General features: G+C 46.9%; 1 protein-coding gene across 4 annotated transcripts in view; it reads right to left on the bottom strand.

Moving 5' to 3' along the window:
- The window catches only part of stxbp4 (syntaxin binding protein 4), a 519,129-nt gene that overhangs the window by 453,356 nt on the left and 53,759 nt on the right, over positions 1-12,014 (bottom strand). For all 4 annotated transcript variants that reach the window (XM_072558970.1, XM_072558967.1, XM_072558968.1 and 1 more), the window contains 3 exons: positions 11,014-11,099; positions 9,152-9,281; positions 6,704-6,836 (listed from right to left, as the gene is read on the bottom strand). In XM_072558970.1, coding sequence (XP_072415071.1) covers positions 6,704-6,836; positions 9,152-9,281; positions 11,014-11,099 — 349 coding nt within the window. The remainder of the gene's footprint in view (positions 1-6,703; positions 6,837-9,151; positions 9,282-11,013; positions 11,100-12,014) is intronic.

Below are 12,014 nucleotides of genomic sequence, written 5' to 3' on the forward strand. Positions count from 1 at the left end.
TAAACTTCATGGAGTGTAGGCCTAAACTGCTCAATCTTTCCTCATAAAACAAACCCCTCATCTCTGAAATCAGTGCAGTGAATCTCCTCTGAACTGTCTCCAATATGACATCCTCATGTACAGGGACCAATATTGTATAGAATAAGGTGTGGTCTCACTAATGCCTTGTACAGTTGGAGCTGCTCTTCCTTCCTTTTACACTCTATTCCTTTAATAATAAATGCCCAAATTCCACTTGCCATTCCAGAAGGCCTGGTTGGTTCAAGATGTAATAACAGTTATTCCCTGCAGAAAGGAATTCGGAACAGTTGGGAACTGACGCTGGGGCTGTTTTCCCTGCAGCGTCAGAGGCTGAGGGGTTGCCTGATAGAGGTTTACAAAATTATGAGGGGCATGGATAGGATAAATAGACAAAGTATTTTCCCTGGGGTCAGGGAGTCCAGAACTAGAGGGCAAAGGTTTAGGGTGAGAGGGGAAAGATATAAAAAAGACCTAAGGGGCAGCTTTTTCACACAGAGGTTGGTATGTGTATGGAATGAGCTGCCAGAGGATGTAGTGGAGGCTGGTACAATTGCAACATTTAAGAGGCATTTGTCTGGGTATATGAATAGGAAGAGTTTGGGGGATATGGGCCGGGTGCTGGCAGCTGGGACTAGATTGGGTTGGAATATCTGGTTGGCATGGACAAGTTGGACCGAAGGGTCTGCTTCCATGCTGTAAATCTCTATGACTTTATGAGTAAGGGTTTTAGTTTGAAAATTCTAAACCAGAAGTGTTTGGTTCCAAATTTGAAGCAGTGTTTTCAAGCTAAGAATGTTTGAACTCAGTTGTGTGAACTATCAAAGAAAAGATAATCAATTTTTGGAATTGCAAGCATACAGATATAATAGAGGATGGAACCCTCCCTTTGGTATTTGAATAATGTAACATGATAGCTTTCGGAGAAATGGGATTTTGTTCTGCAATCTTTCAAACTGAGATGTAAACATCTTAGTTTATTCTATTTTATCTTCATTAAAGTTCTATTTTATTGTTAAAATTGAATCTGCAGCAATGCGTGCTTATATTTCAGTGAAAGCCACATTAAATTTAAAAACTAACAGAATATGATCTTGCAAACTGGATTTCAGTCTGGGATATAATGTTCCCAGTACTAACATCAGCTGGGATCATATCACCACCACCCTGTGAGGTCCCCTCCAAGCCACTCACCACCCTGACTCGGAAGTATATTGTAGTTCCTTCAGTATTGCTAGATCAAAATCCTATAATTCCCTCCCTAAACTGCATGGGGGGGGGGGGGTGGCGCGGTGTTGGAGGAAGGATGGGGAGTGGGAACCTGCAACCGTTTCAGAAGACAGTTCGCCACTATCATCGCAAAGATCATTAAGGATGGACAATAAATGCTGGCCCACCAGAGACATTCACAAAGATGAATGATTAAAGGGATATAGTTTCACAACCTCACATGACGATTTGCAGCCAGGAAATACAGTTATGGAGGCTGTATCGGGTGAATGATGGTGTGTATTGGTAATATCACTGAGTTAGTAATCCAGAGGCTTTGGGGATATGGGTTCAAATCCCACCACAGCAGATGGTGGAATTTAAACTCAGTGAATAAATACAGATATGAAAGCCATTGTGGCTGTGAGAACTACGACTGATTGATTGTTAAACACTTATCAGGTCCACTACTATTCTTTAGGGTAATAAATCACCATCCTTGTTCGGCTTGAAATCCACCTGACTCCAGGCTAACAGTAATGGGGTTGGAATCCTAACTGCCCTGTGAAACAGCTAAGCAAACCACTCATTTTCAAGGGTAATTCAGACTCAGCAATCCATGCTGGTCCTGCCTGCAATGCACACACCCACTGAGAGAGTAATGAAAACAAAACTAATGAGAGTCAGCACAGATTCTGTGCTCAAGTCTAATGTGTAATGGAGGGAACCCAACAGTCCACATACGCACAGCAAGGACTGACAAACATTCATGTCAAATTATCCATTCATCTACTCCACAGATGTTGCTTTAGAAGTAAATTCTGCCAATGACAGCAGGGAGTCTTCTACACTGCACTACTAAAAGGCCACAGAAGCTTGAACATACACCTCAAGGCAAGGACAGGTTTCAGTTTAATGTCGCATTCAATGAACTCCCTTAGTACTGATGCTCTAAACGTGCAACGCTCCCTCAGCACTGACCCTCCGACAGTGCGGCACTCCCTCAGCACTGACCCTCCGACAGTGCGGCATTCCCTCAGCACTGACCCTCCGACAGTGCGGCACTCCCTCAGCACTGACCCTCCCACAGTGCGGCACTCCCTCAGCACTGACCCTCCCACAGTGCGGCACTGCCTCAGCACTGACCCTCCGACAGTGTGGCACTCCCTCAGCACTGACCCCTCCCACAGTGCGGCACTCCCTCAGCACTGACCCTCTGACAGTGCGGCACTCCCTCAGTACTGACCCTCCGACAGTGCGGCACTCCCTCAGCACTGACCCTCCGACAGTGCGGCACTCCCTCAGTACTGACCCTCCGACAGTGCGGCACTCCCTCAGCACTGACCCTCCGACAGTGCGGCACTCCCTCAACATTGACCCTCCGACAGTACGGCTCTACCTCAGCACTGACCCTCTGACAGTGTGGCACTCCCTCAGTACTGACCCTCTGACAGTGCGGCACTCCCTCAGCACTGACCCCTCCCACTGTGCGGCACTCCCTCAGCACTGACCCTCCGACAGTGTGGCACTCCCTCAGCACTGACCCTCCCACAGTGCGGCACTCCCTCAGCACTGACCCTCCGACAGTGCGGCACTCCCTCAGTACTGACCCTCCGACAGTGCGGCACTCCCTCAGCACTGACCCCTCCCACAGTGCGGCACTCCCACAGCACTGACCCTCCGACAGTGCGGCACTCCCTCAGCACTGACCCCTCCCACAGTGCGGCACTCCCTCAGCACTGACCCTCTGACAGTGCGGCACTCACTCAGCACTGACCCCTCCCACAGTGCGGCACTCCCTCAGAACTAACCCTCCGACAGTGCGGCACTCCCTCAGCACTGACCCTCCGACAGTGCGGCATTCACTCAGCACTGACCCTCCGACAGTGCGGCACTCCCTCAGAACTAACCCTTCGAGAGTGCGGCACTCCCTCAGCACTGACCCTCCGACAGTGCGGCACTCACTCAGCACTGACCCTTCGACAGTGCAGCACTCCCTCAGCACTAACCCTCCGACAGTGCGGCACTCCCTCAGCACTGACCCTCCGACAGTGCGGCACTCACTCAGCACTGACCCTCCGACAGTGCGGCACTCACTCAGCACTGACCCTCTGACAGTGCGGCACATCCTCAGCACTGACCCTCTGACAGTGCGGCACTCCCTCAGCACTGACCCTCCGACAGTGCAGCACCGTCTCAGTATTGACCCTCCGACAGTGCAGCACTCCCTCAGCACTGACCCTCTGACAGTGCAGCACTGTCTCAGTATTGACCCTCTGACAGTGCAGCCCTCCTCCATTGACTCTCTGCAAGTGTGAACCTCCCTCAGCACAGCACTGACTGCATTGTCCTGCAGTTTGTATTCAATAGTCTGGAAGGGACCTTGATCCCGTGATCTCAGAGCTGCACAGAGCAGACACGTGAAGCCTCCTTCCATTTCCAGACAGTGCCCATCGTGGGGTTATTCCATCTTATTTTCAGAATTGGAGTGAGGAATAACTAATTAATGTGATTTTGAAAGAATCTACAATAGACCAATTAAACAACATTGTTATGTCGGAAACTGGGACTTTATCCAATTTTTGTAAACTGAAAACAAATTGGCCTTGCTTTAGGATGGAGCTGGAGGGAATGAGAACGTAACACTGACCTCCAGTGTTAACACCAGGCAATCACATCACAGGCTCAATAGATTGCACACGCTTTCATGCTCCAAGAAAATAAAAATCTTTGTATTTATATTGTGCCTTTCACAGCTTCAGGTCGTCCTAAAATGATTTACACTCATTAATATTCTTTACACGTGCTTCACAGGACAATACATTTGCTCACAGAAAGGTCTCACCACCAGAATTGACAAACACCTACAAGTTATACAGTGACTCCATTGTTTTTGTGAAATGATAAATTGGATAATAGGCTAAGGAATGATTGACGATGTTGGTTGAGGTATAAATATTGGCTAGGAAGTTAAAAGATTGCTGTTTTATAAGATGGTTATGTTTTATCTGGTCTCTCTCAGATAAAATGGAGTAGTGACAAGTCATGTGATTTGCAATGCCTTCTGTCCAACATGGAGCCTGAGTGGTTGAGTTACCATGGAAACCAGAGACCCAGAAAATGCCTACTAAAATTAAGATTGTTTATTTACAGATGAGTGCAAGAAGAGAGACAACTATTCTTGTCCGTCCTAAACTTTCAATCTCCCAAACAAATTGGAAAGCTTTAACAGGAAGACAGACAGAGAGGGACAATGGCTGTTGCAGCAAGGGTGATCAGAGCTGAGGAGATACTGCAGACAGTTACCAGACAAAACACAATAATGAGGACTCTCTCTGATCAAACTAATTCATCCTGTGGCAGACAAAGACGTGTCCTGGTGTGCCCAGGACCTGGAATCACACAAATGGACTGACTGCTGGTCACTGGTTCTGAACACTGAGTGAAACTCCTGTAATAGTCACTCCAGACACAACACTAGGAAAGACAGTGAATGAACCCTTCGGGAGTTACTCAGCTTTGTTTCTTACAAAGACTAATTCTGTTGAAAGCATACTGTAATGAGCTTGCACGTGGTGTGGGGTTCTCAGTCACATTCAACACAAACAGGAGAAAATGAGGACTGCAGATGCTAGGGATCAGAGTCGAGAGTGTGGTGCTGGAAAAGTACAGCAGGTCAGGCAGCATCTGAGGAGCAGGAGAATCAACATTTCAGGCATAAGCCCTTCATCAGGAATGATGCACATTCAATACGAATAACTGTTTTGTTTGTATGGAGTATGAGGTGCCATCAAACAATGTCTAGTCGATTTTGCTGTATGTCTATTTGTTACAGTAAAACGGCTTAAGGTTTGAACCCTTGTTGGATTATTTTTTAAGCTAATTCAGCACTGACCCTCACACAGTGCAGAACTCCCTCATTACTGACCCTCCAACAGTGCGGCACTCCCTTGGTAGTGATCCTCCCAAAGTGCAGCATTCCCTCATTACTGACCCTCCGATAGTGCTGCATTCCCTTAGTACTGACCCTCCGACAGTGCGGCACTCCCTCAGCACTGACCCTCCGACAGTGCGGCACTCCCTCAGTACTGACCCTCCGACAGTGCAGCACTCCCTCAGCACTGACCCTCCGACAGTGCGGCACTCCCTCAGCACTGACCCTCCGACAGTGCGGCACTCCCTCAGTACTGACCCTCCGACTGTGCGGCACTCCCTCAGCACTGACCCTCCGACAGTGCGGCACTCCCTCAGTACTGACCCTCTGACAGTGCGGCACTCCCTCAGCACTGACCCTCCGACAGTGCGGCACTCCCACAGCACTGACCCTCTGACAGTGTGGTGCTCCCTCAGCAGTGACCCTCCGACAGTGCAGCACTCCCTCAGCAGTGACCCTCCGACAGTGCGGCACTCCCACAGCACTGACCCTCTGACAGTGTGATGCTCCCTCAGCAGTGACCCTCCGACAGTGTTGCACTCCCTCAGCACTGACCCTCTGACAGTGCAGAACTCCCTCAGTACTGACCCTCCGACAGTGCAGCACTCCCTCAGTACTGACCCTCTGACTGTGGCGCTCCCTCAGCACTGACCCTCCGACAGTGCGGCACCCCCTCAGTACTGACCCTTCAACAGTGCAGCGCTCCCTCAGTATTGACCTTCTGGTAGTGTGGCACACCCTCAGCACTGACCCTCTGACAGTGCAGCATTCCTTTAGTATTGATCTTCTGACAGTGTGACTCCCTCACAGTACTGACCTTCTGAAGGTGGTGTTCCAATTCTGGCCTATTGCTAATTTATATTGCTCCATCTTCAATGACTATGCCTCAGCCCTGAGGTCTGGAATTTGCTCACTGAAGCTGTCTATCTCTCATTCCCGTTAAGATGCTCCTTTATTTACTAACATTTTGATCAGCTGCTCCAATTGTAGCTCCTGGTAAAAAATTGTTCACTAACATTCCTCTGAAGCACTTTAAAACCTGGACCTCTTACTACTTCAAAGCTGCCTTCCAATGGCATCTTAGCAGGATCACAGTGACTTAGTGGTTATCAGTGCTGTCTTAGAGCAGCAGGGACCCCAGTTTGATTTCAACATTAGGTGACTGTGTGGAATTTGCACATTCTCCTTGTGTCTGTGTGGGTTTGTTCTGGGTGCTCTGGTTTCCTTCCACAGTCTGAAGATGTGCAGGTTAGGTGGATTAGCCATGTGAAATTGGGAAGAGGGCTCTGGGCAAGATGGTCTTCAGTGGGTCAGTACTGGCTTGATGGGCCGTATGGTCTTTCCACACTGTTGGGATCATTTGAACCGCAATTTGGTGTTGCTCTTCTGTTAAGTTTCCAAAGGCACAGAGTTTAAATGGAGACCACTAAGTTAAATTAAACAATGCACAGTCGATCCCTGTTAATTCAAATGCACTAATCTACCTGCAGCAAGATTGAATCTTTACACACTCTTTATTGAATAATGTCCGTCAGCACTGACCTTATGGCAATCTCCCCCTGGTATCAATTCCTGGATACACACCATTGGTCCCTCAGGCTTGTTGGTCCCACCCACAATGTTCAAGCCAAGGTTTGTCACTTTGGGAATAGAGATCAGCTGAATTGGAGAGTTCCTGAATGAAAAGGGGGAAATCAGAACAGACATCAAACTCTCTGCTCGTAATCAGATCCTCTCGAGGCTCAGGAATGTTACAGTGGAAGCCATTCAGCCCATTGTGCCTGCACTCACTCACCAAACCAGCAACTCACTTTGTGACATTCTCCCACTTCTCCACACAAACCTGCACACTGTTCCTGAATGTAGGTTTGCTCACTGAGCTGGAAGGTTCATTTCCAGACGTTTCATCACCCTACTTGGTAAGATCTTCAGTGGGCCTCAAGCGAAGCACTGCTGAAAATTCCTGCTTTCTATTTATATGTTTGGGGTTCTTTGGGATGGTGATGTCCTTTCCTGTGGCGAAGTCACTACCTGTTCTTTTTTTCAGGGGGTGTTGGATGGGGTCTAACTCAATGTGTTTGTTGATAGAGTTCCAGTTGGAATGCCATGCTTCTAGGAATTCCCATACATGTCTTTGTTTGGTTTGTCCTAGGATGGATGTGTTGTCCCAGTTGAAGTGGTGTCCTTCCTTATCTGTATGTGAGGATACTAGTGAGAGAGGGTCATGTCTTTTTGGGGCTAGTTGGTGTTCATGCATCTTGGTGACTAGTTTTCTGTCAGTTTGTCCAATGTAGTGTTTGTTATAGTCCTTGCACGGCATTTTGTAAATGACATTAGTTTTGCTTGTTGTCTGAAAAGGGGCTTTCAAGTTTATTAGCTGCTGTTTTAGTGTGTTGGTGGGTTTGTGGGCTACCATGATGCCAAGGGGTCTGAGGAGTCTGGCAGTCATTGCCGAGATATCTTTGATGTAGGGGAGATTGCTGCAGTGTGTGTTGGCTCATTGAAATAATGCTCTGATGCAGCTTTGTTTGTGGAGGTTGGAATGATTGTTTCTGTAGTTCAATATTTAGTCCGTATGTGCTGTTTTTCTGTAAACGCTGGTTTGAAGTTCCCCGTTGGCTGTTTGCTCGACTGTGACATCTAGGAATGGCAGTTTGTTGTTGTTTTCCTCCTCTTTAGTGAATTTTATGCCAGTAAGGGTATTATTGATGGTCTGCAAGGTTTCACAAAATTCACAAACCAAGAGCCCCCCTCAGACCCATTGGACAAACAGGCAGAAAACTAACCACCAGGATACCTGAACATTAACTAGCCACAAAATGACATGACCCTCTCTCACTAGTATCCTCACATATGGATGAGGAGGGACACCACTTCGACTGGGACAACACATCCATCCTAGGACAAGCCAAACAGAGATGTGTGAGAATTCCTAGAAGCATGGCATTCCAACTGGAACTCTATCAACAAACACATTGACTTGGACCCCATTTACCACCCTGAGAAAAAGAACAGGAAGTGACTTCACCATAGGAAATGACATCACCAACCCAAAGAAACCCAAACATATTAATAGAAAGCAGGAATCATGTACACTGCTTCGCCTGAGGCCTACTGAAGATGTTACCTAGTAAGGTGACGAAACGTCTGGAAATGAACCTTCCAGCTCAGCGAGCAAACCTACATCCAGAACCTCAACCTGAGCTACAAACCTTCTCAAAACATTGCTTCTCTTCAGATAACATGCAATTTCTTTTTGAAAGCCTCAATTGGATCTGCCTCACCACACTGTCAGGCAATGCATTCTGAACCTTAACCAATTATTGTGAAAAAGTTCCTCTTACATTGTTTTTCTTAATTCTTTCAGTTAGCTCAGTTGGCTGGATGGCTGGTCTGAGATAGAGAGTGATGTCACTAGCATGGGTTCAATTCCTGAGGTAGTAGCCAAGGTTACTATGAAGGCTTCCACCTTCTCAGCTTTGCCCTTACCTGAGGCATGGTGACCCTCAGGATAAACTACCACTAGTCCCCTCATTCTAATGAGGAAGCAGCCCTATAGTCTGGTAAGACTATGGTGACACATAAACAATAACTGGACTAATAATGCAGAGAGAACTATTCCAAAGAACTGAAGAGAACACTGGTGACAAACCCTCTTGAGTATTGTGTACAGTTTCAGTCTTAATCCTTCAGGAGAGATAAGACTTTCATTGGAAGCAGTTTGGAAAAGGGTTGATTTCTGGGATGAAGGCATTGTCCTATGAGCTAGTGGATCAGGAAGATCAGGTCAGCAATAATTTTCCATATTATCAGTTGAATCAACTCCTCTGTCAGACAGCACAGTTCACTGCTGGGTGCTGATAGGGAACAGCATGTGACAGGGAGGGTGAGACAGGAAAACTGACCCCCAAGGGCCAAACCATCAGACCCTTTACAGGGGATAAGAGCCCCAGTAGCTGAGACCCTGCTGGGTGCTGAGGAGATGATTACCTTCTGGTTGGTGCTGCTGTGTTTGTAGTAACAATCCCACTGTTGTTAGCCACAATATCGTTCGGGCTTAAGAGCTGTGGACTCGGGCAGCTGGATAAGGATGTTGATGACGTGCTCTCGAGGTGTTTACCTGAGTACGACAATGAGAACATCATTGAAAGGCTTTCTGTTTTGAACATATGCGTTTTCCGCTTTGGTCTTCATTGTGCATGTGACCTCAGCATCACCAATCTTCTCCTTATTTTCAAATCCCTAGAAGACTCACTATACACTCTGCTTGCAAAATCAGAATTACAGAATTGTTGTAGTGATGGAGAAGGCCATTCATCCCATCATGTCTGCACTAGCTCTCGGAACTGTTTATAACTTTGTTCCTTTTCCCTTTAACCCTGCACAACTCCTTCACCTCTGACTCCCAATCTACGCACACTCTCCTGATCTATCCAATGTCATCTACCCCATTAACCATTAGCAGTGAAACCTCAGCATCATATCCTGCACTCTGAATCCCCCTTCCTGAATCAGAGAATCATGGAGTCATAGAGTCCATGGAGACAGGCCCTTTGGCCTAACTGCTCCATTCAGACCAAACCGTCCATCCACACTAGCCCCACTGCCCTGCACTTGGCCCATACCCTTCTAATCCTTTCCTATCCATGTATTTGTCCAAATGCCCTTTAAATGTTGTTAATGTACCTGCCTCAACCACTTCTGCTGGCAGCTCATTCCATATGCGTACCACCCTCTGTGTAAAAAAAGTTGTCCCTCAACTTCCTTTCTCCTTTTCTTCCCATCTCAACACCTGCCCTCTCCATTTCCTGCTCAGAAAGCCTTTGATCTATTCTGAAGCCCCTTGCATTTGGCAGTATGAAGGCATTTGTCAGACGGCCCAGGTCCCAGTGACACCTGTCCTTCCAGGCGTGTCACAATATGTCTGAACAGGTTGATTAAAACCAGTGATAATACAAATATAAACCTCAGCTGTTATCTAAGAAGGGAGTTTGCAAAGTCACCCAGGGTTGCTCACTCACTCTTCACGATGCTCCAACACAGGACAGCAAAAACATGGCAACAACATATCAATGAACCATGTACTTTCACAATTCATAACATTACCCATTTTACTCTCGTACAGCCTGCGCAGTTGCAAACTGGACAGAACAGGCAGTAATGCTGCACATTTCCTCACTTATCTGAAATGTGTGGTCACACTTTATGTTGCTCCCTAACAGTCAGTCAATCTCCATATGTACTATCACAGTGATCCATAACAGTCAGTGCTTACAATGCACATCCCAAATCGCCTCCTGTTCCTGACTGTATTACTATTAATCTAGAACAATATCTGCTTCCACAAAGCACTGCACTGATCCAGAACAGGCATTATATTGCATGGTACAGGCACACATCCAGAAGATCGGAAATATACTGGAAGAAACTAGTGATATAAATCTTCAAGGCAGTCTCTTTTTGACAATGCAGCCTATATTTATAGATTGAAAATCCTCTTTGTCTTAAGTAGCTTGACAGCACAGAAGGATAATCTGAAAGATTCAATTAATATCTGGTGATTTATTTTTATTCACTTGTGGGAACTGGGCAGCACTGGCCAGCATTTGTTGCCTGTCCATGGTTGCCGTTGGGAAGGTGGGGGTGAGCTACCATCTTGAACCACTGTAGCCCGTGTGCTGTGGGTCGACCCATAATGCCCTTGGGGAGGGAATTCCAGGATTTTGACCCAGTGACAGTGAAGAAGCGGCAATATATTTCCTGACTTGCAAATAGAAGGCAAATCCAGAGGAGTTTCAATCTATGACGCTATATGTTCCCTCAGTCAGAGCCTTTGAGCCTGTGATCCTCACCAGCAGCATGGGGAGTAGGTGAGCTGCGGGCTGATCCAGCATCACTGTGACAATCATACTTCTCCATCAGTTCCGCAAATTCTTTCCTGAAAGGACAAGGCAACAATTAGAAAGGAAAATATCTGTTTTACTGTCCACCAAACCCCTCACCCCCCAGCCCCAACCCCACAGCATCTCAAACAGGCCCAGAAATCTGAAGGCCTTCTCATTTTGCTTCCAATCTGAGAGGATAGAGCAGGACTCCTTATCACTGGTTAATGACCCTGCTCTGAACTGGCCCCATGAAACTTGCTCTGGTATCTGCCTCAATAGCTAATCGCTTCTAACGAAAGCTCACTCACTTGAAATGTCGACTGTCTTTCTCTCTGCAGTCGCTGAGTGTTTATTCCTAGCAACTGATTATACTCAGTTTTTGTGAGTCCAGGCCATGAACAATGTCAGGCAGGTCCTCCATACAGGCAGGCATCACAAGATCCTGATGTCAGACTATGTGATAATGGGACAGCAACATGGAGTAGGAACCCTGACTGAATCTTCCTCTCCTTAGCCCAAGCATGTTGCTGAACCCAGGCTCCAATCTGGCCGAGACCAGGGATTGACTCTTCTGGTTGAGTAAAAGGTAAAGGCAAGATCGCCATAGTCCCAGAGGAGCAGAGAGGTGACTGGTGGTGGGTTAACCTGATGGTCACCATGTCTCAGGCGAGGGGAAAGGTTTGGAAGATAGGACTTCCATGGTAATCTCAGCCAGTGTGACCATTAGACAATAAGATATAACAGCAGATGTCAGCCAGTCAGTCCATCAAGTCTGTTCTACCATTTGATCATGGTTGATATATTTCTCAACTCTATTCTCCTGCCTCCTCTCATTAACTTTTGAACTCCTTACCAATAAGAACTGATTAATCTCTGTCTTGAATACACTGAATGACTTGGCCTCTGAGTTCATAGATTAACCACCCTCTGGCTGAAGAAATTCTTCCTCATGGTGCATTTAGAATGTG

This window comes from Chiloscyllium punctatum, chromosome 39 (genome assembly GCF_047496795.1).
Source record: "Chiloscyllium punctatum isolate Juve2018m chromosome 39, sChiPun1.3, whole genome shotgun sequence".
Classification (NCBI taxonomy): Eukaryota; Metazoa; Chordata; class Chondrichthyes; order Orectolobiformes; family Hemiscylliidae; genus Chiloscyllium; species Chiloscyllium punctatum.